This window comes from Barbus barbus (assembly GCF_936440315.1).
Source record: "Barbus barbus genome assembly, chromosome: 26".
Lineage (NCBI taxonomy): Eukaryota > Metazoa > Chordata > Actinopteri > Cypriniformes > Cyprinidae > Barbus > Barbus barbus.
The window spans coordinates 17382978-17408049 of record NC_136754.1 but is presented as its reverse complement, the minus strand read 5'-3'; the positions used below and the strand labels follow the sequence as shown (position 1 = coordinate 17408049).

The window sequence follows — 25072 nt, the reverse complement described above, 5'->3', positions numbered from 1 at the left end:
TTTAAAAAGAAGTTAACAATTAGGGTATTTTAACTAACCATTATGTAAAAGGAGCATTTAGGGTATATACAAGTCATTCTAGTCGTTTCTAGTTTTGGTAGTAACTCAGTTATACAAATTTACCCTCATAAATCAGAATAACGCGAACGGCTTTTAAAATAGATAAAGTAACAAATCCGAGCTGTTTGTGAGCCTGCCGTGTGCAGGAACTGACGTCAAATGTTTGCGACAGAAGTTGGTAGCAGTTTTTTAACATTAAGCCACATAACCTAACCTGGGAGCTCAATCAGCTTGTTTCTTTTTGCTCGGTTGATGTCATAAAAATGTAGACATTGCGCACAGATATCAAAATGTCGCCAGAGCTGGAAAAATGCCCGAGAAGCCTGTTGGTGTGCGAGAAATCAAACTTCTTGAATGAGAAGTCTCGGCATGACATCCACGTGTCGAAGCACAGCTTTAATTACAAAGTGAGTTTAATCATTAAAAATTTGCTCAACGTATTAATTTTTCAACTGTGTTTAGATTGTATTCGGATGCCGCTGTCTCCGCAGATTTCAGTGCTGATACCTGAATGTGGGACCCTGCCTGCGGATATCAGCGGGGTCATCCACAGCTTCAGCCCTTATTATTTAGTGCGGGATCTGCCGGTCTATCAACTACTGGAAGAAACATTCCTCGAGTCGCTTGTAAAGAAGGGTAGGAGGAGAAATATGTTATTGTACACCTCTATCATATTTGCTGTTTTTTGGGGGGTTTTTAGGTATTGAATCAGATATTAAGATTTTTATCTTTTTACACAGGAAACTTCTATGCGCTTTCTTACAACACCAAAATTGATGAAGATAATGCGATTGCACTTCTTTCCAGCGGTAAGCTAGATTGTACGGAAACAATTATTGTCTGGATGGCCGGTTGCATAAACAGACTAGTCTTAAAAGTTAGTCATTTCATTATTTCTGCAGGATGAGTCCTAATTAAAAACTTTTACATAACGTAGATTGGTCTAATTTGAATCTGAAAAGTAAGACTCATTACCACTTGATTAACTGCTAGCTCCTAAGACTCAGTCTTAACATAGTGACTGTTTATGCAGCTAGTCCTTATTTTTAATAAAACATAAAATTACATGGTTCTGAAACATTTTTTTCTCTCTTTCTGCTAGCCTATAATTGACAGAATTGCTTGTTTTCAAGTTCTACTACTCTTGAGATATTGAATTAATGTGGTTGGATATATTTTAAAGTTATTAAGTTAATATATTAATATTAACATAATAGATAGTTGGTTTAATTTAAAAGACCAGCATCTGCTAAGAGTTAATTGTGACAAGCACATTAGCATATAGACATGGACTAATAGTCATGAAATAATCATTTTAAACTTTTTTTTTTCAGGTCAGTTAATTTTGTCTCTAGATAAAGACACATATGAACAACTTGGCTTGGAGGGACGCCCATCTCTGTACAATCACAAAAAAGCCATGAGATTTGGTAAATCTCTTTATTCTCAGTAGCTTACATGAAATTAAGGTGTTTTATGTGAACAAACGTAACATTTTCTGTGAACATAAATACTAGTATTATAATAATTATAAAATGTCTTTGTTTTGCAGTCGTGACTCTGGATCTCACTGAAAAAAGCTTGACCCCAGGCACCAAACGATACCAGCGGGTTCTCTCAAGTTTGAAGGACAGACTACCACTCAGATATGACTTTCTTTTAACAAAATACAACACAGGTTTGTCTTAAGTAATTCATCATCTCCATCACTGACCTTAACAAACACATTTTTAAATTGCCTTATGCCGAGTTCACACTGCACAATTTTAGCCCTGATTTTCACTCGCCAACAGGTTTCGCAAAATTGCCGACAAATACCCGAAATCTGAGGCAAATCGGTGCTCGTTCATGCGAGTGACAATCATCACTGTGTGAATTATCAGAGGCATGATCTGAGAGAATTGCCAATGCGTCGCCGTCGCCCATGAAATATTTGGCATACTAAATATATGGAGCTGTCGGCGATTCACAATCCTGCTGGATGAAATGAGTTCTGACTGAAAAATACATAGACGATGACCTACAGCCAATGAGAGAGCAAGATACAGGGCAGTGGGAAGACATTAGAATATACAGAACAGGTGCATGAAGATATATACAATAAAAAAAAAATTAAACATAAAAGGGGGCTAGGTATTTTTTTTCTGTAAATCATATTCTTCTATAAAGGACAAAAGATTTATTGCATTTTTCGTTTTCCATCACTTTTGCTTTTGTGGCTCATTATAAAATGCACAAAATGTTGGTTTCACTTTCAATCACTTAGATTTGTGTATATAAAAATTTCCCAGCAGAAGTAGGCTATGTTACGAAGTCATCTTTGTTATTGTTTGTTTGGGGAGGACTTATTATAGACCACAATATCAGTTTGATTTTGCATTATTTCCTTATCACTTCTCATGTGCGCTTGGTTATGAAACGTAGTTTGCGGACCAGACAGAGTTGTCGGCGATTCTTCCTATTGTAAAATCATGCAGTGTGTAACCTCCTGTCGCCGATCAATTGTGCAATGTGAACACAGCAGCAACTGAATGCCACCCGAGATAGTGTGCAGTGTAAAAACAATGGTGATCTGATCATTTTGAAAAGCGTGCAGTGTGAACTCGGTATTAGACTTTTTTTTTTGTCTTTCCGAATTTTTCAGGTTCAGATGAAGATCAGACTCTTAACAAGCTGTTGTCCCAGTACTCATACGAGGAGCACAAGCCTGCTTTTAGCCATCACACCCTGAAAAATATACCATGTCCCACACTTTACCCATCAGATATACAAGGAAAGACTCTGTCATGTGACCCACATCACCTCTTGGAGTGGCTTGGAGCAGTTAACCTGGACATCAGCTGGTAAGTGAGCTGAGGAACGGTTATAAAGTGTTAAATTCACAAAAGCCAGTTGCTGTATCATGCATCTTGTATGATTGTGGTCTGCTAAACGGGTGAATGGGTCCATAAATTGTACAAATAGTACTTGAAGACTATGGCACAAAGAGACAATAAAGGAGTTCTGGGTGTGTTTGGCAGTATTTCTCAATTTAACTGTTTATGTTTCCAGTGAAAATGCTGCTGACAGTTTCCTGTCGACATATGTGTGTCCAGAGCCCCAGAGCTCTGTCAGTCAGGCCTTACTGTGCACCGTTACTGGCTTTATCTCACCTGAGAATGTGTTTGTGCTGCTGCAAGAACTCAGGTGAGAGCCCAGCATTACTGTCACCTACTGTATCCCAACTTAATATGCAGAGACGACTAGAAATAAGCCATTTGTAGGATAATTTCCCCATAAACACTGTGGCACGATTACAACATTGATCAAGATTAAGTCATTATTTTCACAGTTCTGTGTTGTAATTTTTGTGAAAAACAAGTGCCTTAAATTGTATTGACTCTACACTTGTAGTGTATTAATTAAATTAATTTTAAAACTATATTTAAAATTAATTTAATTAATATGCAACTTAAGTGTACTTGGAGTACACATTAAAAATGCACTTTATTACACTAATTTTAATGTTGAGTTGACCAACATACATGTAAAGTAATTGATTCTAATTTTAACAGTAGTGTGTTATACAAGATTCTATTTAAAATCAATATATTTTAAATGCACTAAATTGCAACTTTCTCATTACTAATGTGTAATTAAATACAGGTTGACCCAGAAAAGCTTTCTCTTTTTATCACAATTACATTTAAATAATCTCTTATAGAAATGCACAATCTTGTCTTTTTGAAGTTTTTTTTAAATATTGTATTCATGTTGAATGTTTAATTTGTGTCTGCAGTGTAATAGCAGATGAAGCTGATATGGCAATAAATTTACATATGACATGTTTCAATAGATATGTCATTACAGTATATTTTAGTTTTTTTAAATTCGTGTCAGTGCGTTCAGTGCACTTTAACTATGTTCAGTGCGTTTCTTGTCAGTGCGTTCAGTGCACTAAAACCGAAGTAATAATGAGATTGCAAAGATGTACATTCCTGTCATGACAGTTTTCGGAGGGATTGGCATAGTAATCACAATGTTAATGTATTGAGTCTTGGTGGAATAGATCTGCTATGCTGCGGCAGCAGAGCAAGTACTGAGACTTGCTATTGCCAATACATCCACCGCATGCTGCTGTGAGCATTTAAGAAATGCTGCTGCTGCACATATATGAAATAACCCCCATAGCAGATCTATACATGTGGAGCTGGGGAAGGTGGAGGGTTTCTGATGTGCGCTGCAAACTGCTATCACAAGCATTAGCCAAGTATTTGAATGTTGAGCAGCGAGCACTTTGGCTACCGATACACGAGATACTTTTGAAAATTACAAGCTGTTTATTTCTCTACCCTAAATTATCCAGGCAGTATTTCGATGAACCCAAGTTTACACCGTGGATTTCCCTCACTGTGCATGGATTTATGGATAGTCCTGTGTCGTGGGGAGCCACAGAACATGGATTCCTCAAAGGTGGTGAAAACTTCTACAATTTTGTTTGCTTCAAGAATCAGGACTACTGGTTACACATGGCTAGCGGTGCTCAAGATGGCTGCCCACCCTAAAACAGTGGATATTTGACACTGAGGGACCTCACTTTTTTTTTTAATTCATGTGACTTTGTTATAATGTAAAATACAAACATAAATATAAAATGTATGATGTCGCTTCAAGTTTTTTTAATTAAATTATAAGAGGACAACAGCAAGTAAAAAAATTTATAGAATATCAGTTTATTTGGACCAGTCATTTTCACAGCTGTTACATGTTCAGAAACCTAAAAATAATCTTTACAGATTGTACAATTTATAGCATTTAATATATCAACTATAAGAAATGCACCTTGCCTATATATATATATATATATATATAAAAAGTTTGATTATTTTATATATATATAAATATAAAATAATCTAACTTTGACCAGCATTTAAAACTAAAGTCAGATCACATATTATGTACAGCTATGCTGATAATCAGAAAATGCTGATAATAGATATACTTTTGTCAGTGAAGTGACTGGTACAAAGTTATTTTCCTCAGGTCAGCAATGTTTTACATCAAACTACAACACCCTGTATACAGAATTCAAAAGACATCCATAATAGAGAGAGGGTTGAGCTCAAATATCTCAAATTTACAAAAGAAAAGACACAAAATTTCAGATATTGAAAAGCTGCATTAAGAAAATTAGGATGTTTCTGTTTTTTTCTTCCAGAGTTTTTAACAGATATTGAATGTTAATCATCACAGATCAAGGTTTCATTGACGGTTTACAAGTCAATGAAGCAGAGTTTACATATCACAAGTTAAAATGTATAAGACATTATTAATGTCACAATGCACTTCATAATCAAATATAACCTGCCACATTGTTTAGGAAAAATCTCCAATTAAAATAACTGAACAAAAGCATTCAATAAGTGTAATAGAAATAATCAAAACAATTCTATTTCCACAATCATAAATATAATTTCGTAAACAAGAATTAATTTTACAAAACCATTTGGGAAGGAAAAACATACACAACCATCTGTCAATTAATCCATGCTAAGGAACCACTCCAGCAAACTATCTATGGTCAATAAATACTGAATACAATTAATAACATATATAAGTTACACATTTTATCGCCGGGGCTGAGCTGATTTTATTTCCTGTAAAGTATTTGTCAAACAGTCCAATTATAAGCAAACGTTTGGAGCTGAATTAAGGAATAGTGCATAGATATCTGTACCAAAAACATGCTATAGCATGAGATTTTGAACAGGACACTTCGTTGCTAAAAATAAAAATATGGATTTTGAGAGGTAGGACTTTAGCACTAGGGAAAAATGTTTGCAAAGTCACATTTTATGCAATTTTATGTGGACAGTCTCGCAACCCATTTTCTGACTCCATTCCCACCCATGTTAGAAAAAATTGTAATGAAAGAAATCCATTCCATTTAATAACAGTGCATACTAGCTAGTCACTACAGATGTTTGGGGTGATTTCAGTAGGTATTACCTTTAGAGACTGTTGTTTATCTGCACGGCTCTTCTGATGATACAGCAGTCCAGTCTGTTTGAACCAGCAGAAAAAAGGATGCAGATTTAAAACGCCAGCATCCTTTATTGACTCGTGTGAAACATACCTCTTTCAATTTCATAATGTCATAAGTTATTAAATTAGAAATATTGCGTCAACAACATTTACATCAAAATTATTTGGTGGTATGTTACTCCAAAGCTAACAGTTTGTACTCCAAGAACATACAAATGAAACTCTAAGCAGAAAACTTTTAAAATTAAGCCAGCAAAACGTACAAAAGTTAACTTTGATACAAATAACTGTTAATTCCTACTAAGCCAGAGCCTTGCAAATTCACGTGTACTTAAGTATTCATTTTGATCATTTGATTCAAGTCTGTATAACAGCACTGATGCTAAATCTCTAAGCACTGGTGTCATTTTTGTTGCTGTCAGTGTCTGGTTTTCTTGATATAACTGTATCCATTTATGAAAATGACTTCAAAGGGCTGGCCGATGTAAATGCCAGCAGGATTTGCTTGAATATTCAAGATGAGCAAGGCTTGAGATGACTTCTGATTGCTGAATAAAAAGTACCTATTGAAGAAAAGCCTGTTAAAGACTTGATTCTAATTACAATCTGTTAGTGTAGCGATATCCAAAACGAGCAAAATTCAACTCTCATGCATCCCTTTCTTAAATTACACTGACATTATCCATCTTTTCTCAATCAGTCTGCATAGGTGGTGCTTTGAAAAGTAGCCCAAATCCGTATTACCTCTATGACAAAGCAATTAATTACTTGATACAACAGAAATTGAGCAGAAAGATGACAGGAATTGACATATCAAGGCATTTTGTCCTTCTGCGCAGTGCAAGATTTATCACAAACTTTGCATTAAAGTCATTATCAAGTGTAGCAGAATGAGATGCTGCTTTCTGCAGTCTGAAGAAAAAGAAATGCGTCCTGGACGAAGATGAAGTGTGGGTTTGACCACGCCAGTCTTCCATTGTTCGATGAAAATCCTACTAAAAAATAACCACTGACAAACCTTGTTTAAATAACATCAGGCACTTGAGGATGGAGGTTTTGACACCTGTAGGACATTTAACTGACTTAGAATTCATCAATTTTCTTCTGGAGATATTGGAGTATGGAGTCCATACCCTGAGGAGAGCCCCAGACCCTCTTAAGTGCCTCACATTCCCTCTCGTTGGCCTGCTCCAGGGCGGCCCGGTTAATGTTCCTCACTAGTGCTTTGGACTCGCGCAGAACCTTCAGTGTTTCCGGCAGCATCAGCATGACAAATAAAATGAGGGGAACAAAATAAGGAAGAAAAGGAAAAGAAGGCACATGACTTATGGATGTGGATGCATTGTGAATTTTGTACAGAAGTGTTATCGCAACTGCATTTTAACAAAAAATACATGATGTACCAATGATTCAAAATCCTCAAGGGTCTAAGCAGGGTTTAAAGCATCATGTTTAAGGATAAAGCTTATTTCCAATTTATTCTAAAAAGACTATGAGAATCAAATGCCCATGAGTTACAATGGAAGGCCATTAAAGGAAAAAAAAAACACAATGAAAAGTTGAGGGGATTGTGCAGATGTATGCATTGAGAAAATATAACAAAAAAACCAAAAACAAATGAAAAGATGACTTACAACTGAATTACAAGATACTAGCTCCTTGATGCGAACCATGACCTCCTGTGTGAAGGTCCCTGGCCACAGAACCTGGGACACGAGTCCTTTGGCACAAGCCTCCTGAGCTGTCAACTTCCTCCCACTCAGTAGCATTTCATTAGCCTACATTGACAGTAGAGGAACAAGAAATCAGAATTCTAGGGATGCACGATATTGGATTTTTGCTGATAACCAGTATTTTTCAACTAATTTTGGCTGATAGCCGATGCTGATATCAGTATATTTCCTTTTTTGGAAACAACAAGTCTATCCTGTGCGGAAATTATAAACAAATTATTTTTATGTTGGCATTTTATTTGTAGATTTAACATGTGCAGATGGTTTAAAGCAAAAGAGTTGTAAAATGTATTAGAATTCCTTGTATTTAAGTTTTCATAATCCATTTAAAAATATAAATAACACATTTATAAATAATTCTGTATGTGTGTATATATAATTTCATTTCATTTACAATTGTCACAAACAACTAATCAGTACAGTCTGGACAGAGCTGATTCAAGCATACAAGCAATAACAAAAAAGCCTGCCTAAAAAGATGGGTCTTAAGGCGATACTTAAAAACAACAAGACTTTCATACATACAGTGGTAGAGTGTTCCATAATTGAGGAGCTGCATGACAAGGTTTGAGACCACATAGAAGTTGTGTGAATTCGAGGGTGAACAAGAGTAAGTACAGAAGATGTTCTTAGTGCGGTTAGGAGTGTAAATATGAAGGTCAGATAAGTATTATCAAGTGCCTTGTAAGTAAGAAGAAGGATTTTAAAGTCAATACGGTACTGAACCGTGAGCCAATGCACGTGTTTTAATATGGGAGAAGTGTGTTCAGTTATCCGAGTTCTGCCAATAATATGTGCAGCGGAATTCTGTACTAACTGAAGTTTGAGAAGCTTTGACAGCAGACCATAAAAAAAGAGCATTACAATACTCAATACAGGAAGTGACTAAAACGTGAACAAGAATTAATGTGCTCTTTACCAAAAGGGCCAGACAAAGTCGAATAATATTACGTATGTGTAATTATGCAGAGCGAATGACAGTTTATATATGCTTTGAATGATAAAGCATTGTCAAAGATGACACCCAAACTTTTAACCTGTTTAGAAACAGACATTGGAAAATTATCTATATTCACTAAGGAGCATTTAGATTTGGCCAGATTGGTTTTTGAGCCAAGAAGAATTTCAGTCTTACTAATATTTAGTTTAAAAAGATTTGAAGTAAACCAGTCTTTAATCTCAGCTACACAATCTGAGAGGATAGACGGAGGAAAAGTAGATGAGGGTTTGGAGGACTGGTAAAGTTGAGTGTCATCAGCATTATAGTGGAATTGAATATCAAACATCCTAAAAATATTACCAAGAGGCAGAAAATAAGTAATAAATAAGAGAGGACCTAAAACTGAGCCCTGTGGAACCCCAGGAGTAACACATTAAGGCATTGATGTAAACTGCTTCAGCTGTACAAATTGAGTACGACCCGTTAGATAAGATAAAAAACAGCGAATTCCCATGATTCCAATCTGTCCAACAAAATACTGTGCGAGATGGTATCAAATTCTGCACTCAAGTCCTGAATCAGCAGCTGCCATCAAGTCATTGGAAATCTTAACTAATGCATTCTCAACACTATGATGTGAACGGAAGCCAGAATAAAATTGCTCGTACAGACTATTATCAGAAAGATGATCCTGGACTTGGGCTGCAACAATCCTTTCCAGTATTTTAGAAAGAAATGTGATATTTGAAGTAGGGTGAAAATTATCAAAGTTACTCGAATCAGCCCCCGGTTTCTAAGGTATAGGAGTTATCACAGCAGTTTTGAGTGAAGACGGAACAATCCCAAACAAGCAAAACAAGCAGAGTGTATTATATCAGTAATTAAAGAAGAGAGAGAAGGTAAACAGGCTTTAACCAGATATGCTGGAATAGGATTCACATGACAGGTAGTAGACTTAGATTTTTTCAATAAAAGAAACTACTTTATCCGTGCTTTCGTAGTGGAAATAGTAGAAATTAGAGGTTGGTCAGAACAAATAAAAATAAATTACTTAATATTATCTTTGTAATTATATGCTTACTGTTTTTATAAATGTGTTTTAATGCATACATGAATATATACAGATCAAGCGTTTAGAATATTTAAGATTTTTGAAATTTATTGACAGAAATCCTTTATACTCACAGTGCATCTCTGTGTCGGATAAAGAAAAGAATATATTTATGATTTAACGGCAGCAGTGATGATGAGCACAAGTCATTATTGCCACACTTCTCATTTCTAATGCCTGCTTCACGCACGGCTACTGGGTGGGCATCAAATGGACAAGGCGGTGCTGTCACAAGCAGAGGTAGTCACTCCATCTTGCCAGTGGTTTTCTCTTATCTCGGCTGGTTTGTCATAAGCTATGCTGCCATATTACTCCATTAATTGGTACTATAAATACATTTCTCCCTTAATGTTTTCATTGCTTTTTTGATCAGTCATTAATTCTTACAGCCTCTCTATGTAGCAGTTTATACAGATGCCTGACATTTTACAAGTTTTCTTCCTTTTTAGAAGAGCTTTTCAAGAGCTACTCTTGTCAGAGAGTGGTTCTGGTAGTCAATAACGAAGGATATGGAACATTAAAGTTGTTCCTGTTTCATTTACAATGGCAAATCCATCATGGGGAGAAAATCAAAAACACACCTCAATTTAAAATAAAAACTAGACTGACAATTCCTTGATTAGTTCTAAACCTTGCTTATTTTAATCCTTATTAGTCCAAACCACCCCTTATTTTAGTTAAAGGTTTTATATTTTACAATGCAATTTATTCCTGTGAATACAAAGCTGAATTTTCCACAGTAATTACTGCAGTCTTCAGTGTCACATGATCTTTATCAATTATTATTGGTGCTCAATTACTAGTAACACAATAATTGTTTAGTTGTTTAATTTATTAGTAACAAAAATGTTAAACAGCACAACCGTTTTCAACATTGATAATAATAATAACAATAATATTACACACACACATATACATATACATATATATATATATATATATATACACACACATACATAAAAGCCAAAAGACAAGTTATTCATGCAGAGGCACACTTGATGTACTCACCGAGGCGACTCCCATGATGAGAGGGAATGTTACAGAAGAGCAGGCGTCTGGGGTTTGGCCAAAGATTGTGTAAGGAGTCTGGAACCAAGCCTTCTCATTGGCCCAGATGACATCACACAGGGGCAAGATAGACGCTCCAAGCCCAATAGCAGGCCCATTCACAGCAGCAATGATGGGCTTCTTGAACTGAATAAATGTGTTGACGAAAGTTCTGAAGACAACAGAAAACACTTTGGTTTATATATAGCTACTATTGCAAAACAGTTCTCTGAAATATGGTGGTAAAATAGCTGTCATATTTATATTCTCATCATTTTGTACCTGATTGTCTCCGCCATTTTGATACTTTCTTTTTTCCTATCATCCGTGAGCCGCCTAATAAAATAAATGAAGTCCAGGCCAAAGCAGAAGACGTTTCCCACGGCGCTCAGTAGAACAAGTTTACTGTCATCAGCTGCAGCTGTGGCCATGGCACTCTGAACCTCTTTCATTACCTGAAAGCCATTTGAGTGACATTATATCACTTCATAGTGAGGTGAGGGGAATGACCAATATCACAGTATGAGTAATATCATATATAATACGCTGTGTCTATGTCAGAATGTGGCTAGGCGTGTCAAAACAAAATGGCTTCCATTACATGCACCTTTCTGTGACACAGTCTGGAAAGAACACTATACAGGTATTGTATGGCATCAGATTTTTATTCTACTGTCATACCATCCAGCCATTAAGATTTTTCTTAAACTATAAAATGCAATGAGTGAAAATGTCAAGATACTTAAAAATAGACCAAACTTTTTTGGTGCATTTTACATCGAAAGTCAAATCAACATTTCTAACATGAAATATATTTGTACTCACATCAGGATTCAGCGAGTTGTTCTCAGAGGTCTTTGTAGAAAACAGAATGTGTGTAAATCCATCTTGTTTCTTAACTACAATGTCCCTGTAGCGGTAAGCACTCTCAGTTTGACGAACACTGAAGCGCAGACGCTTGTCGAAAGTTGCACGGTCCTCAAAACGCCTTTTGCCTGTTAGCCCTGAGCTGCTCATCACTCCTGCTGCACCACTCTGAGTAATGGCCGTTCCATTTGCAGACGAGGCCTCCATGAGGGTAGTCACGCCTATCATCAACATCAAAAGCAAAAATTTATTTTTTTAATTTTTTATATAAAATATGATATAAATCAAATATAGCAATACTATATTAATAATCATATACATGATAAAAAACACTTATTTTGTAAATATTAATAAACATATATATATTTTTTTAAATACTTAAATTAGTTTTCAATATGTTTCTTGAACACTAAATCGGCATAGTCACATGATTTCTGAAGGATCAAGTGACACTGATGATTGGAGTAATGATGCTGAAAAATAAGCATTGCCATCAAGAATAAATTACATTTTAAAATATATATATATATATATTTTAAAATGTAATTTATTCTTGATGGCAATGCTTATTTTTCAGCATCATTACTCCAATCATCAGTGTCACTTGATCCTTAAGTGTCCACTTGATCCTTAAGTGTCCTTAAGTCTTAAGTGTCCAATCATCAGTGTCCACTTGATATATATATATATATATATATATATATATATATAAAAACTTATTTTAAACTGTAATAAAATGTCTAAATACTACTGTTTTTAATGTATTTCTGATCAAATAAATGCAGTCTGGGTGAGCATAAGAGACTTCATTCATAATCACTGAAAAATCTTGCGTATGTTATGGATGCAACATCATGGCCACAAATTAATTAATTTTAGTGCATCTGCATATGCAAGTATCAACACAAATTATTACAATCATTACCAGTTAGACCTATTACATTTTATAAGTGACATAAATATCAAGATGTGATTATTTCCTTATGTTATACAAATCAAGGCCATTGTAACAATGTTAATTTTGATGGAAAACTAGCATCGTCATATTCAGGATAACATACGCCTTCTGAATCGACTCTTCTGAATCCAATCACTCGATGTTCTGCAGCAACACATTTGCTTTCATTCATCAAGTGCTTGTTTATGAGTGTTTATTGTGTTGTTCCATGACTAGAAACACACAATCCATTAAATTATAGGAGTAGGGCTGAAACAAACAAATTTAGTGGTGCTTCCAGGCCTGGAACTAAAACCCTCTCTAATAAACCTCAAAAGAATTTACTGTAATGTTCTCAGTGTAAGTCGAGAGGACTCTACCTTTCCCGTTTAACGTGCGAACGGCAGCGGGGGTAATGGGAATCTGCGGTGGCGGAAGTGCCGTTTGCGTTCTGGGCCTTGTGCCCATACGAGCCCGTTCCTCTCCTTGTACACGCACAGCTCCGGCAGGTTTCTCCAGCAAGGCCACTTCAGGGGGCACAGCATCTGGCTCTTGGCCTCCCTGCTCCAGACTGTGTGCTGCCTCACTGGGAGACTCCTCTGTGTCAGTGCGGCTGTTCATTGGGCTCTTCGGCACTAGGATTTTGATGCCAGATTTAGCCAGGTCCATACTACGCCGCAGTGCACTCACAGTGGGAGCAGCTGTCGGAGCCGTGTCAGTGACTGTGCTCATAACAGCAGTGCCGCTGCTATTCAGGCCAGCCGATCGCTTACTTTTCTGCTGCTGCGCATCACTGTTGTGCAGTGAATGCTGTGCTGGCTGAAGCCGTTTTGTGGAGGGTGTGTTTGGCGTGGACGGAGAGGTCTTCGCTGTGTTAGGACTCCCTGAGGACTGCTGAGGCCTGCTGATTTGTTTGCGGGCGTTGATGCTAGTGTTGCCTCCGGCTGTGCTGGGAGAGCTGCGTGTGGAACGGAGTAAAGCTCCGTCTTTCTGCTTCTCGCTGTGTTGCCGGTTAAATTCATGGATGAACTCGACGCAGCTGGACAGGTGATTCTCTGGCTCCCAGGTGTCTCCCTCAAAGCCGTAGCCTCTCCAGCGGACCAGGTACTCAGTCTTGCCTTTTTTGTTCTTACGTTTGCCTACTATTCTCTCCACCTAAACAGGGGCATGCAGATAAAGTATGGCTTAGTGAAATTAATGTAAAACAATGAAAGACTAAAGAACAGCATTTACTCAAAGGTTAGTTAGGAAATGGCAATTTCTATCAATACACTTTTACTTTTTTTTTTTTTAAAGCAGATGTAAAAATTTCATATTTATATTAGCAATTATTATATACGCTAGATAAATGAAAAGCAAGTAGTTGTAAAAACATCAAATGTGACCCTGGCCTGGACCACAAAACCAGTTATAAGGGTAAATTTTTTGAAATTGAGATTTAGGCTATACATCTGAAGCTGAATAAAAAAGCTTCCCATTTATGTATGGTTTGTTAGGATAGGACAAAATCTGGCCGACATGCTATTTGAAAATCTGAAATCCGAGGTGCAAAAAAATCTAAATATTGAGAAAATCGTCTTTAAAGTTGTCCAAATGAAGTTCTTAGCAATGCATATTACTAATTAAAAAATAAGTTTTGATATATTTATGGTAGGAAATGTATAAAATATCTTCATGAAACATGATCTTTACTTAATATCCTAATGATTTTTGGCATAAAAGAAAAATCTATAATTTGACCCATACAATGTATTGTTGGCTATTGCTACAAATATAGCCGTGCAACTTGGTTTTGACAGTGTTTTACAAGCAAACGGTCTGATTCCGAAAGTCATTTTTTTAAACACAGTTTCACCCATTCTCATGTTAATCTTGAGTACGTATAGAGTAGTACTGCATCTCCAAAAAGTCATTTATCATATTTTTAAAAGAAAGATACAGATTTTAGATGAATAAATGAACACTAACTGCACTCACTTGGACTGAATTAAGGACTGAATAGGTAATTTGGCCAGCAAGGAGACATAGTTTCATGATTATTATATGTTGGTGCGGAGATATGGAGGACGGTCATATAATTTGCAATTAATATTAAACATCACCCTTTCTATACATGGTTTATTAGCTGCGTATCATTTAACCCTCATGTTGCGTGACGGTCCATGTGCTCAGGATTTTCTTTTTCCCAAAAATGCTAGTTAATGTTATTGCATTAATTAACTAACACTGTCTAAAATGTACTAAGTTAGCTCACACAGGGTTTAACAACAACCAAAAAAATTGCCTGTACTAATTGAGAGAAAACAAGTTGACAAAAAGCCTGAATCCAAGATTTGGTGATCAAACATAAATAAGAGAGCTTTACAAGCAATTTTTAAAAGGCTAGGGTTTTTTGTGTGTTTTTTTAATGGGATCACCAAAGGATTTTCAGCACAGAACGAAAGTTAAGAAAATAGCTCACACAAAAACAACAATTCTGTCAATAACCCTCATGTTATTCCAACAGGGGTCGAAATTGCGACAATTTTGGTCTCATATGAACCTGGAATTTAATCTGCGTGACCTCAAAATATATTTGGGAGCATTTGTGCGAGTGCAAATAATTGTTGTGGTGTGACCCGTTTTCATTTCTTTGTTAATTACTGCACAGTACGTGCCTGCAGTGAGCTGATGCAGTGACGGCTCCACCCTTCTAACCAACATTACATAACCAATTAAACTTCACCTTTACATTCTTAACTTTAATGCAGATTTTAGATTCGTTATATTAGCCGTCAATCACTTCCTGTCATGGACGATGTGTTCTGCTGGAACTCAGAACTGACTGGTTTTTGCTTCAAAGAAATTTGTTTTTCCTTTTTTTCCCCCAATTAATTTATTTCAACCAATCTCTGTTCCGGATTTGCACAACCTGCATTGCGGTCATTTTCCAAAATGTAATTTGTGTGGAAATATTACATTGTTATTATATTAAGTTTGCAAACAGGCGGTAATACAGGCCAGAGATGCTGAAGACGAACGCAAAGAGAAAAATACTTTATCAGGCAGAGCAAGATCACCTTTCACGATGCGCAAGATATTAGAAGAAAATCGAAAGTATTGCATTGATGGTGGGGTATCACTCAAGGGAACAGACTGTTTTGAGATGGTATTTTTCTTCTTTCATCATGTACAATCTACTTAAAGAAGGTTTGTAAGCGCAGTTTGTTGTTTAAAGCGTTAACCAAGGAAACACTATTTTGCTGCTGTTCCATAAGCGCCACCTGCTGTCAGAGAGTGAATTTGCACCTCATGCAGATTGTCTGCTGTTTTCGTTTCATTCAGAGATATTTTATGTAGCATAATTTCACAAAGTTAAAGTCAGACCATTGTGTTTTTACTTCAGATTGTGAAATTATACAATCTAAATTAAATCAGAAACTGCTCATGTATGCAGCATCTTTGTTTGGATTATGTTTAAAATGTAGTGGTTGCCTCAAATTTTAAATGGCTACAGAGAGTTTGGCCTGTAATAGAGAAAATAAACATCTTGTTCATGTACTCATATTTTCATTATTTCTTGTCTCTTGCTTAAAGCATAAAATAAATACTTTTTAAAGGGGGGGGGGGTCTAATGTTACTTCATGCATTCTGAGTTATTTACACTGTTAAAGAGTTGGATTCTCATGCTAAACATGGCCACAAGTTTAAAAATTATTTGGATGGAGTATTTCTGTGCCAAATACACTCCTTCCAGGTTCATACAAGTTTTGGAAAGTTTTTTCTATCATGGATCTTTATGACATCATGAAGGGCAGAATTCCTTGTATGGGCAGTTCTCCCAGAAGAGCATGTGCACATCAACCAGAGCGAGCACAAGAGCATGCCCATCAAGATGCGTCATTCGGCAGCACTGCATACATCTTCCTCGAAAAGAATGTTGAGGAAGAAGAATTCTTCTTCCCAAAGAACCCAGCATTACGTGAACAGTGACTTGGGTATCGAAAACCGGTTCCATATTTCCAAGAACCGGGTGTTCGATAAGATACGTGCATTTTGATTCTGCTTAATGATTCCTGCGTTCACATTTTATTGTGATTTAAAACGATTTATGTGCAGGAATGGAAGGAACTTGTGTCTTGTTTGCATACAGTGCACACGTCTGAAGTGCGAGCACAGAGAACAGCAATCTCGGTGCGGATTCCCGGAGTGTCCGTTCTCCAACCATTCCGTGCATTTCCATTTCTGTCATATTTATCGACCGGTCTGCAGAAAACTACGTCAGTATATCATCATAAACACAGCCGTTTTTGTCTTGCGTGTACGTAAATAGATGAGAAAGAAAACGCACAGTATTTTTAGATCTGGGTGCGTTCGGTGTTAAAGAGAGAGCAGCCTAATAAACGCGCTTCCAGTCATTAATGTTAATCAAAGAACTAAAGAAAATTATTCACTGATCTTGACTGAATATATTTAATAACTTTAATTAATGATCTATATTTTATTAATGAAAAAAAAACTAAGCCATGTTTTTAAACTTTTAATTACAGTTTCTGTACCTGAAATTTGGTTCAGTTGTATTTATGCTATTGCTGATTGATCTGTTTGTTCCAATTTTATTACTGACTGTTTACTTGTCTTTAACACTTTAATATGTGAAATTTATATAAGTCCAGTTGATTTTGGACTTTGGATTTTGGATTTTGCTGTGGTAAAGATTGACATCTAAATGTCTGACTTAATTTTTTATATTGGATTTTTTATCTTATTGGAATCTAAACTAGGAATCGATAAGCAGAGTTGGAATCATTAAAATTCAAATGATACTCAACCCTTACAGTGGCTGTAGTTTGTTTTTCCAGGGAAGCAATGGAGTTTCGAAGGTGTGTTTGATTGTTCCTTCATTTCGGTGACAAATGTTTTATAAACAAGGCCCAGTTTGACGGTTGATTTGCACATCGTCTGACACTGAAAGATGGAGCAGTCCCAGCGATAAAGCATCCCAGTCATGATTCGGAACCGCAGGCGGTTAGTAAAAATGCATTACATTTCTGTGTTTTGTTGGCAATCAGCACATAAGTGCTTGTGACGATTTAGCTCCGCCCACGGCATGCCTCCAGGAGCTTGGCTGGTTTCAGAGAGAATCATAAAGCTTCTTTTATAAATATAAAAACTTATGAATATGATAATAGACATTTAAAAATAAATAAGATAAAACTCTTTTTGGAGATATGAAGGATGCAGTACTACTCTAAAGGTACTCAAAATTAACATGAGAACGGGTGAAACTGTGTGTTATGCCCCCTTTAAAAAATGGCTTTCAGAATCAGCTCATTCGCTTGTAAAACACTGTCAACTGGAATCGGCTATGAAAAAATCAAGATTGGTGCATCACTAAAACGAAATGCTGGGACAAGTGTGAGGCAAAGAACTCAAGATCAGGTTTTTTTGGTGAAGCTCTTAATCATCAGGATGTTGCTGGTTGTTCCGCTACATTGGCACTTGTGGTGCTCCTTAACTTTTTGAAGTTGGGCGCACCAGTGCTACCAAGTAAAAAAGTTAATTTTGAGCCCTCAAATATGTAACCTACTTTCTTTTGGAAAGGATAAATTCTGGGAAATGTTCTGTACAATAATGAAAGGCAACTGGGAGTTTCAAATGTCACAAAATGGATGCAAAAGCTAAATTAAAGCATCATAAAAGTGGTGAAAGAACTTTTTTTATTTATTTATTTCTTTTTAATGCCATGCCAGCATCAAGGCTGAGAGAACTTAATAAAAAAAATAAACATAAAAATAAAGCCATTTGATATCTTTTTGTGACAAACAGACCAAACTTTTGGCTGTTATTCACGGATCATATTCGGTTCTAATGAGAGGTTAACTAAAAAACAGTTGCAATGAGAACTTCATAAATAAATGAACTAAATCATGGAATCATGAACAAATCATCATCAGACTGGTTTTGTGAACCTGATCAACCAATTCATTGAAAGAAAGCAGATTTTCAATTAAGAATTTGAGAAAAGTAAGTAAATGATGACAAAAGTGTAATTTTACCAGGCTGATGTCTCAGTCCAAGGTTATACTTCCTCGTGATAATACTACAGTAATTGGGATTATCCTCGGTAATAACAAAAAGACTATATGGGAATGAATAGGAGCTTAACTAGACGGTTTCATGACAATAAGCTGACTGTGAATGTCAACATGACAAAAAGACTCTTTGTGAACTTCAGAACACCCAGAGAGTGTAACTTCTCAATCAACATCAATGGCACTACAGAGGAAAGTGTCGGCTGCTTCAGGTTCCTTGGCATGCAAATCTCTGCTGGCCTGGTTTAGTCTCACAATACTGTAGCACAAAATGAGGCACAAAAACACCTGTGCTTTCTGAGGTGTGTGAAGAAGTCATTATCTTCTCACTTCTCATTAACTTCTATCACAGCATCAGAGAAATTATTTGTGTAGTACTATCAAACACAACTAAGAAGGGCTTTGTAAAGGTACACACAACTCAATCCAGAAGTAAACCCAAACAATCATCAAAGGCCCTTTCTACATTCATAAGATATTTTGCCTCTTGCCTTGAAGCAGTACTGGACCGTTAGTTATCCTCAAATAAAAACTTTCTCCTCATGTCTATAGACCACATGCTGTGACCAGCTAAACATTTAGTGCTTAAGGTGCCACCAAAAGTGCTGCTATAACCAATCAGGGAAAAAAATAATTTTTTCCACGGTCATCGTTTTCATGATCGATCGTCACGGTCACAGCCAAGTACTTGATCACTGTTGCAAATAGGGGTGTGCGATATGACGATTTTTGATCGTGGACGATAAAAATGTCTCCACGATCTGCTTTTGAAGAAATATCGTAGTATGGCGCTACCGCGCACATTGTCAAATACAGTTCTGGCGCCGCCGTCTCTATATACTGTACAACACGACATACAGCAGTAGAGTTACTCAGACAGGACACTGCACTTATTCGCGATCGCAAAAGTACATTATTTGCATACAAGCCTTGCTGGTTAAATGTTTAATTCGCGCGCTGGTCTGACGTGCGCTTGTTCTGAGCGCATACACCTGAAGCACGCGCACTAAAACGCCTGTCTAACAGCGCCTGATTACTCAACTAAGTTATATTTTGCGCTAATACTGTCAAAACACACAAGGTTTACATACAGACTGAGTTGGTTATCTCTAAAATGAAAGTAAATAGTTAAGAGAGAAACGGATGCGTGCCTGTATATTAGATGCGTGCAGCTCTTAAAGGGACAGGACACTAAACATGCTGTCGACTGTCATTAAAGGGATAGTTCACCCTAAAATTGAATTTCTGTCATTATTTACTCAGTGGAAAACCAAACAGTTGCTGGTCTACATTGACTTTGATAGTAGGAAAGAAAAATCCTATGGAAGTCACTGAGGACCAGCAACTGTTTGGTTTTCCACCTTCTTCAAAATGGCATTTATAAATGTTCAGCAGAAGAAAGAAACTCATTCCGGTTTAAAACAACTTTTGAGTAAATGATGATATAAAAATACAACATTATGACAGAATTGACAGACAGATGACAGAATATTAATTTGTGGGGGAACTATTCATTTAACGTTAACAAAACAACAAAACGCAAAGAGAAAAATCACTCGCTATTCTTGACTGAAAAACTTTAATACAGTTGCTTTAGGAATCAGTCTATCTAGTGTTTTATTTTTATATTTGTTCATTCAATTTCATTGAATGCTCTGCTAAATACACCTATTGTACCTGGAAATAAAGCACTGTTTGTTTTATTTGTATATTATGTGTATTTGTAATGTGTATCTTTGTTCTTATTTTTTAATAAGAAAAATAAAATAATGACAAAGATTTTTTATCTTCACCCACTTTGGCCTAAATATCTGCCATGCATCTTTGTCTTTCTAGTTTGGCTGTAATGCTCAGACAACTTGTAAAACCAAAATAGTAAAACTAACAAAGAATCGGGATAAAAATCGTGAATCGTGATATTTCTATAAAAAATCGTGATATGATATTTTTCCCATATCGCCCACCCCTAGTTGCAAATCCCTAATAGCAGCCCATAGAAACAACCGCTAATAGGGCATCTACCAATACATATATTTGGTTACTACAATAGTATCGTGTATCGATGATTGTCAGAGATATTGCCTGTGGCTGATGCCTTTGACAATAGCAAGACTATTATTATTATTATGATCATCATCATCAGGCTAATAATACTAATTAATATTTGGGATTATTTGTTCCATAATATTTCTTTTTCCATGTTTTTACAGTGTTGCGAGTTATAACCAATCACAATCAGAAGCATTCAGATGAGTCATCGATGAAACAGCAGCGTTTTCATGGTTAAGGCTAGAAGGGATACAGCTGTGACACTGGGTATGCGCACATCAATAGACCTATAGCGTAATTTCTATCATGCTTAACAACAATAGTTACTGTACTGGCATTATTGTAAGGGGTAGGTGTAGATATTGTTAAAACACAATCTAATAGGTAGAAAATGTCATTTATTGTTGGTTCAGCCATAGCCGTATCCCTTCTAGTCAAGTTTTGTTGTCTGTACTCATAAGTACAGACAAATAATGTCTTTTACAAAGCAGAAACTTAAAGACTTCTTAACACTATTGACTGAATGTCAAGAAAGATTCATTCAGGTTTCACTCAAGTCCAAAATATAGCATGTTGGCTTCCTAACTTTGGAGAAAACGTGCATTTTTACTATGCAGCATTATATTTTTATGTTGGTGGCTATTACTGTTTACTGGATGTAAAAATTTGACATTGCTGAGTGCTGCCACAGCTAAACTCCTATTCCCCAAAGATTCAAGATGCCTGAGGAATTCTGCGTAATTACAGAAACTGCTGCAGGGCTTTTACTCTTATCATCTTTTATCATGGATTCTGTCATCATTTCGAGCATTATAGATTCACATGCTTCTACTGGCTTCATGGTTTATCACGTCAGTTTGGAAAGTCGACCCAACATATAGTTTGCCACATAATTTTAATTAAAGACTTAATGGCAAGAGCATAATTAATGTCTCACTACAGTATTTTGAATTCCATACATTTGTTACATAACGTTTGGAACAACTGTTTACAGACTCGTTAAAGTTCCTCTTGTTCCTGTTCCTCTTGTTCCTTTTATCACATTGGACTTGTGATTTCGGTCCTAAATTTGTTAATCAGATCATTATTTTCTCATGACAGCAACTCATCAACTCAAATTTTTAAAACACCATCTGATATCAGTTTATTGAACAACAAATTATTCAACACCAAGATGCCCTTGAGATACACACGGTTTTACTGATTAGGTTCATTTACCACGAGGGCAAAGTTCTCCAACTCAGGAGGGAGTCAAAATTATCCATGGTTCTGTAAGTATTTCCCCCTTTCATTTTCCCCAATGGGATTTCAGAAAAAATTGATGGCAATCAACTCAGAAACAATGGTACATTATAAGACTACTGACTTAATGTCTTTAAGTACATATAACTATTTCACATATCTGAATATTGCTAAATATTATACAATTATAAGCTCAACTCAATTATGTTATTTGCAATGCTTTATGGTAGTAGGTGGTCTCTGCTGAGGTCTTCTCATTTCCACAGTAACAATGACTTCTCTGATTGGTGGATCTCTGTTTTAGTTAATGTGTAGGGTAGTTTTTTTTTTTTTTTTTTTTTTGTGGAAATTAAGCAATTAAAATTTTTAAAAAAGTTTGGATCACACTAACTTGCAGAGACTACAGAAGCATACCACTGCTAACAAGCTTGGAAAAATTGCATGTCTGTCTATAAAGATTAATAGGTTATTGCGAACTGAGAAAATGAATCGAATGTTTCATCCAGAACCTTTGTGTTCTATAAAGTTTAATACACTTGTATTGAACCATGAACATTCTAAACAATTTAAGTATTTCAAGACAGTTTGGAAAAAGAAATAAAGACGGTAGAGAATAGAAGACTTAGGAAAACAGATGTTGATAAAGTCAGCACCATCCCTTAGTTTTAAGTTTAGAGTCAACATTTGGGGTGCAAACAGACTATTTGAAAAGAAACAATCTGCTCAAGCCACATCCAAAAAGGCACCATTCCTTTGACAACACATGGAAATGGATCATGACTAAGAGTTCTGGTATTGCCCGCTGAATGGACAGTATTATCATGGTGTTTAAAAATGGGGACATTATTCATACAGGCGTTTATAAACTGGTCAAACATGTTTAAATAGATCTGTTCTCTTCATCACACCTTTGTAACACCTTTGATCTAATCAGCAAACTTGTCCCAATAAGCACATCAGTTCTAATCTCATATGTAGCCCTTAGTATCTAATTAGCCTATTCATCTGACCAATTCTCAATACATCATGCAACCTTATTTGACAACTTATAGGATTGACGTGATTGAATACTTAAAGCATATTCATGCAGCATAAACATGTAATATGCACTCATCACTCCAAGATTTTCCTTCATAACACCAGTTTAAAAGGGTGTTAATAACCTAAACCATACTTAGCTAAATCATTAGATTGAATGTCAATCCATCAAACAAGCAACAAGTGACATTGGACTTCCTTTATAGGAAATCATATGCCATGTTCAGTCTATTTACTATCATTCATAATAACATAACCTCAAAACTTGAGAATGATCTAACTTAACTGGAAATGAAACCAAGCAAAGGTGATCAAAACACAAGAGTGCTGGATGGCTAGTAGCAGGTTGAACACTCTGCAAGTGAAGCTAAATACACAGGTCCTGCTGGAAAGTGGGTGAAACAAAGTTCCCGCAGAGCTGAATACAACATCCTGGACTGAGCTGACTTTCAGCTGTCCAGTTGTGTTCATCACACCCCAAAGACCTCATGGTTAGCAGCTAGCTTGATGAAATATCACTCTCCAAAGTGCTCTTCCTTCCCTCCCCCGCCTCATCCACTGCCTCCACCAGCATCTCTCCACACTAAACTCCGCAAACTAACAACCAGGACCACACTGGCTCCACGTTAGCCCAAGCTACTAGTTTGTTTTGTTAGCATGCAACCCTACCGACGTAGTTTTAACTAGTATGAGAGCGAGCAAGTCAGTTGTTGAGACTATTCGCTAGTGCAGTCCACACGAGCCTCGGGACGCGTCGTATATGTGCAACTACACACAAATATAATCGATTAACTGCGCCTAAACGGACACGAACGATAAAATCGCCGATATTCACCTCGTAGAGTTCCTCCGTAGCCATCATGTCACGATAATCTTCGACGTTGTGGCAATCCGTGAGGACTGTAGACACTTTTTTCCTCCAGTTGCAGTTGTCTTTTTGGCCTCTCCTCCTTTTTCAGTTGGTCGGGTGAGATGTGCTTGACCCGCACCGAGGATCTCTTTGCTGTCTAGTTCTCGCACTCAGCGTCTATCGAACAACATTATAGTTAGAATAAAGCCTTTCATTCCCGATTAAGTCCAAACGAGTACTTTTGTGGGTCCAGGCGGCGATTTTAGAGAGTGTTACCGTAAACTAGTCTGTAGGCAGTGCTGCTGCTCTCAGTTCTGCCACACAGGAAGTCTCAATCGAACGCAGATTAGAGTCGAGATGAGTTTGCACTGCCTGCAACCCTCGTGATAGAGCTGTGGACGACGGTCATCTGTGTTTTGCAAATCTTTATCGGTGTTGATTTTGAGTGTTGGTCTAATGGAACATAACTGACGTAAATCCTCAATAGTTCAAACAATAATTCACAGCGTTAAGCGCCAGGTGAGTGTAGCCCACGACTCAGTCTAAAACATTTCCATGAATACCATGTTCTCCAAGTGTTGTGCACGCACATGAAGGTTTTGTTTTTTTAACTTTTACAAATTAAAATGTCTCATTTTATTTCTTATTATTACACATTTAAAAGTAGAGATAAATAAAATGTAATTATTTAGCAATATGGACAGCCCAAATCAAGATGCTAATTATTTTGTCATTTATATAATGTCAAGTTGGACTTTAAAAGATGCCAAAGATCCGATCTGAACATTAGGTAAGGGATAATGTACAGTCAGCTGGTCGTTATATTACTCAAACCCAGACAGGATGATTGGCCTCACTATTACTCTGCTACTATCAATAAATCAGTGAAATAATTGAAAATGGTTGAAATTGTGATTGTTGTTGTTTCCAAGAGGAGAGTTATACAGAGGTACTTAACCGCTAAATATAACCTTTTACAATCAGAATAAAATATTATAGAGAGCCATGTACTATAAATACAAGTTTCCTTTCCATTTTACACATGTACTGTAAATTATCCAACAACTTTGGGAAGTACTGGAACTGCCTAGTCAGACAAG

General features: G+C 36.5%; 2 protein-coding genes across 7 annotated transcripts; one reads left to right on the top strand and one right to left on the bottom strand.

The window, feature by feature from the left end:
* Positions 1-202: 202 nt before the first annotated feature.
* Positions 203-4761, top strand: LOC306846719 (ribonuclease P protein subunit p40-like). 5 transcript variants are annotated; one of them, XM_079380301.1, is made up of 8 exons: positions 203-467; positions 552-696; positions 801-869; positions 1395-1490; positions 1613-1738; positions 2825-2903; positions 3112-3246; positions 4406-4671. In XM_079380301.1, the coding sequence occupies exons 1-8, from the start codon at positions 351-353 to the stop codon at positions 4602-4604; spliced, it is 966 nt and encodes a 321-aa protein (XP_079236427.1). In that variant the 5' UTR covers positions 203-350; the 3' UTR covers positions 4605-4671. The 5 variants fall into 5 exon arrangements, with proteins under 5 accessions (XP_079236427.1, XP_079236424.1, XP_079236426.1 ...); XM_079380298.1 differs by having other exon boundaries at positions 209-467; positions 2705-2903; positions 4406-4761; XM_079380300.1 differs by having other exon boundaries at positions 212-467; positions 523-696; positions 2705-2903; positions 4406-4704.
* A 1213-nt stretch (positions 4762-5974) lies between these two features.
* On the bottom strand, positions 5975-24309 carry LOC306846308 (chromodomain Y-like protein). Of its 2 annotated transcripts, XM_079379587.1 has the most exons (8): positions 24249-24309; positions 23958-24149; positions 13100-13874; positions 11741-12003; positions 11198-11370; positions 10877-11087; positions 7719-7862; positions 6137-7326 (listed from the first exon to the last, which is right to left on the bottom strand). In XM_079379587.1, the coding sequence occupies exons 2-8, from the start codon at positions 23982-23984 to the stop codon at positions 7168-7170; spliced, it is 1752 nt and encodes a 583-aa protein (XP_079235713.1). In that variant the 5' UTR covers positions 23985-24149; positions 24249-24309; the 3' UTR covers positions 6137-7167. The 2 variants fall into 2 exon arrangements, with proteins under 2 accessions (XP_079235712.1, XP_079235713.1); XM_079379586.1 differs by having other exon boundaries at positions 5975-7326; positions 23958-24305.
* Between the last annotated feature and the right edge of the window lie 763 nt (positions 24310-25072).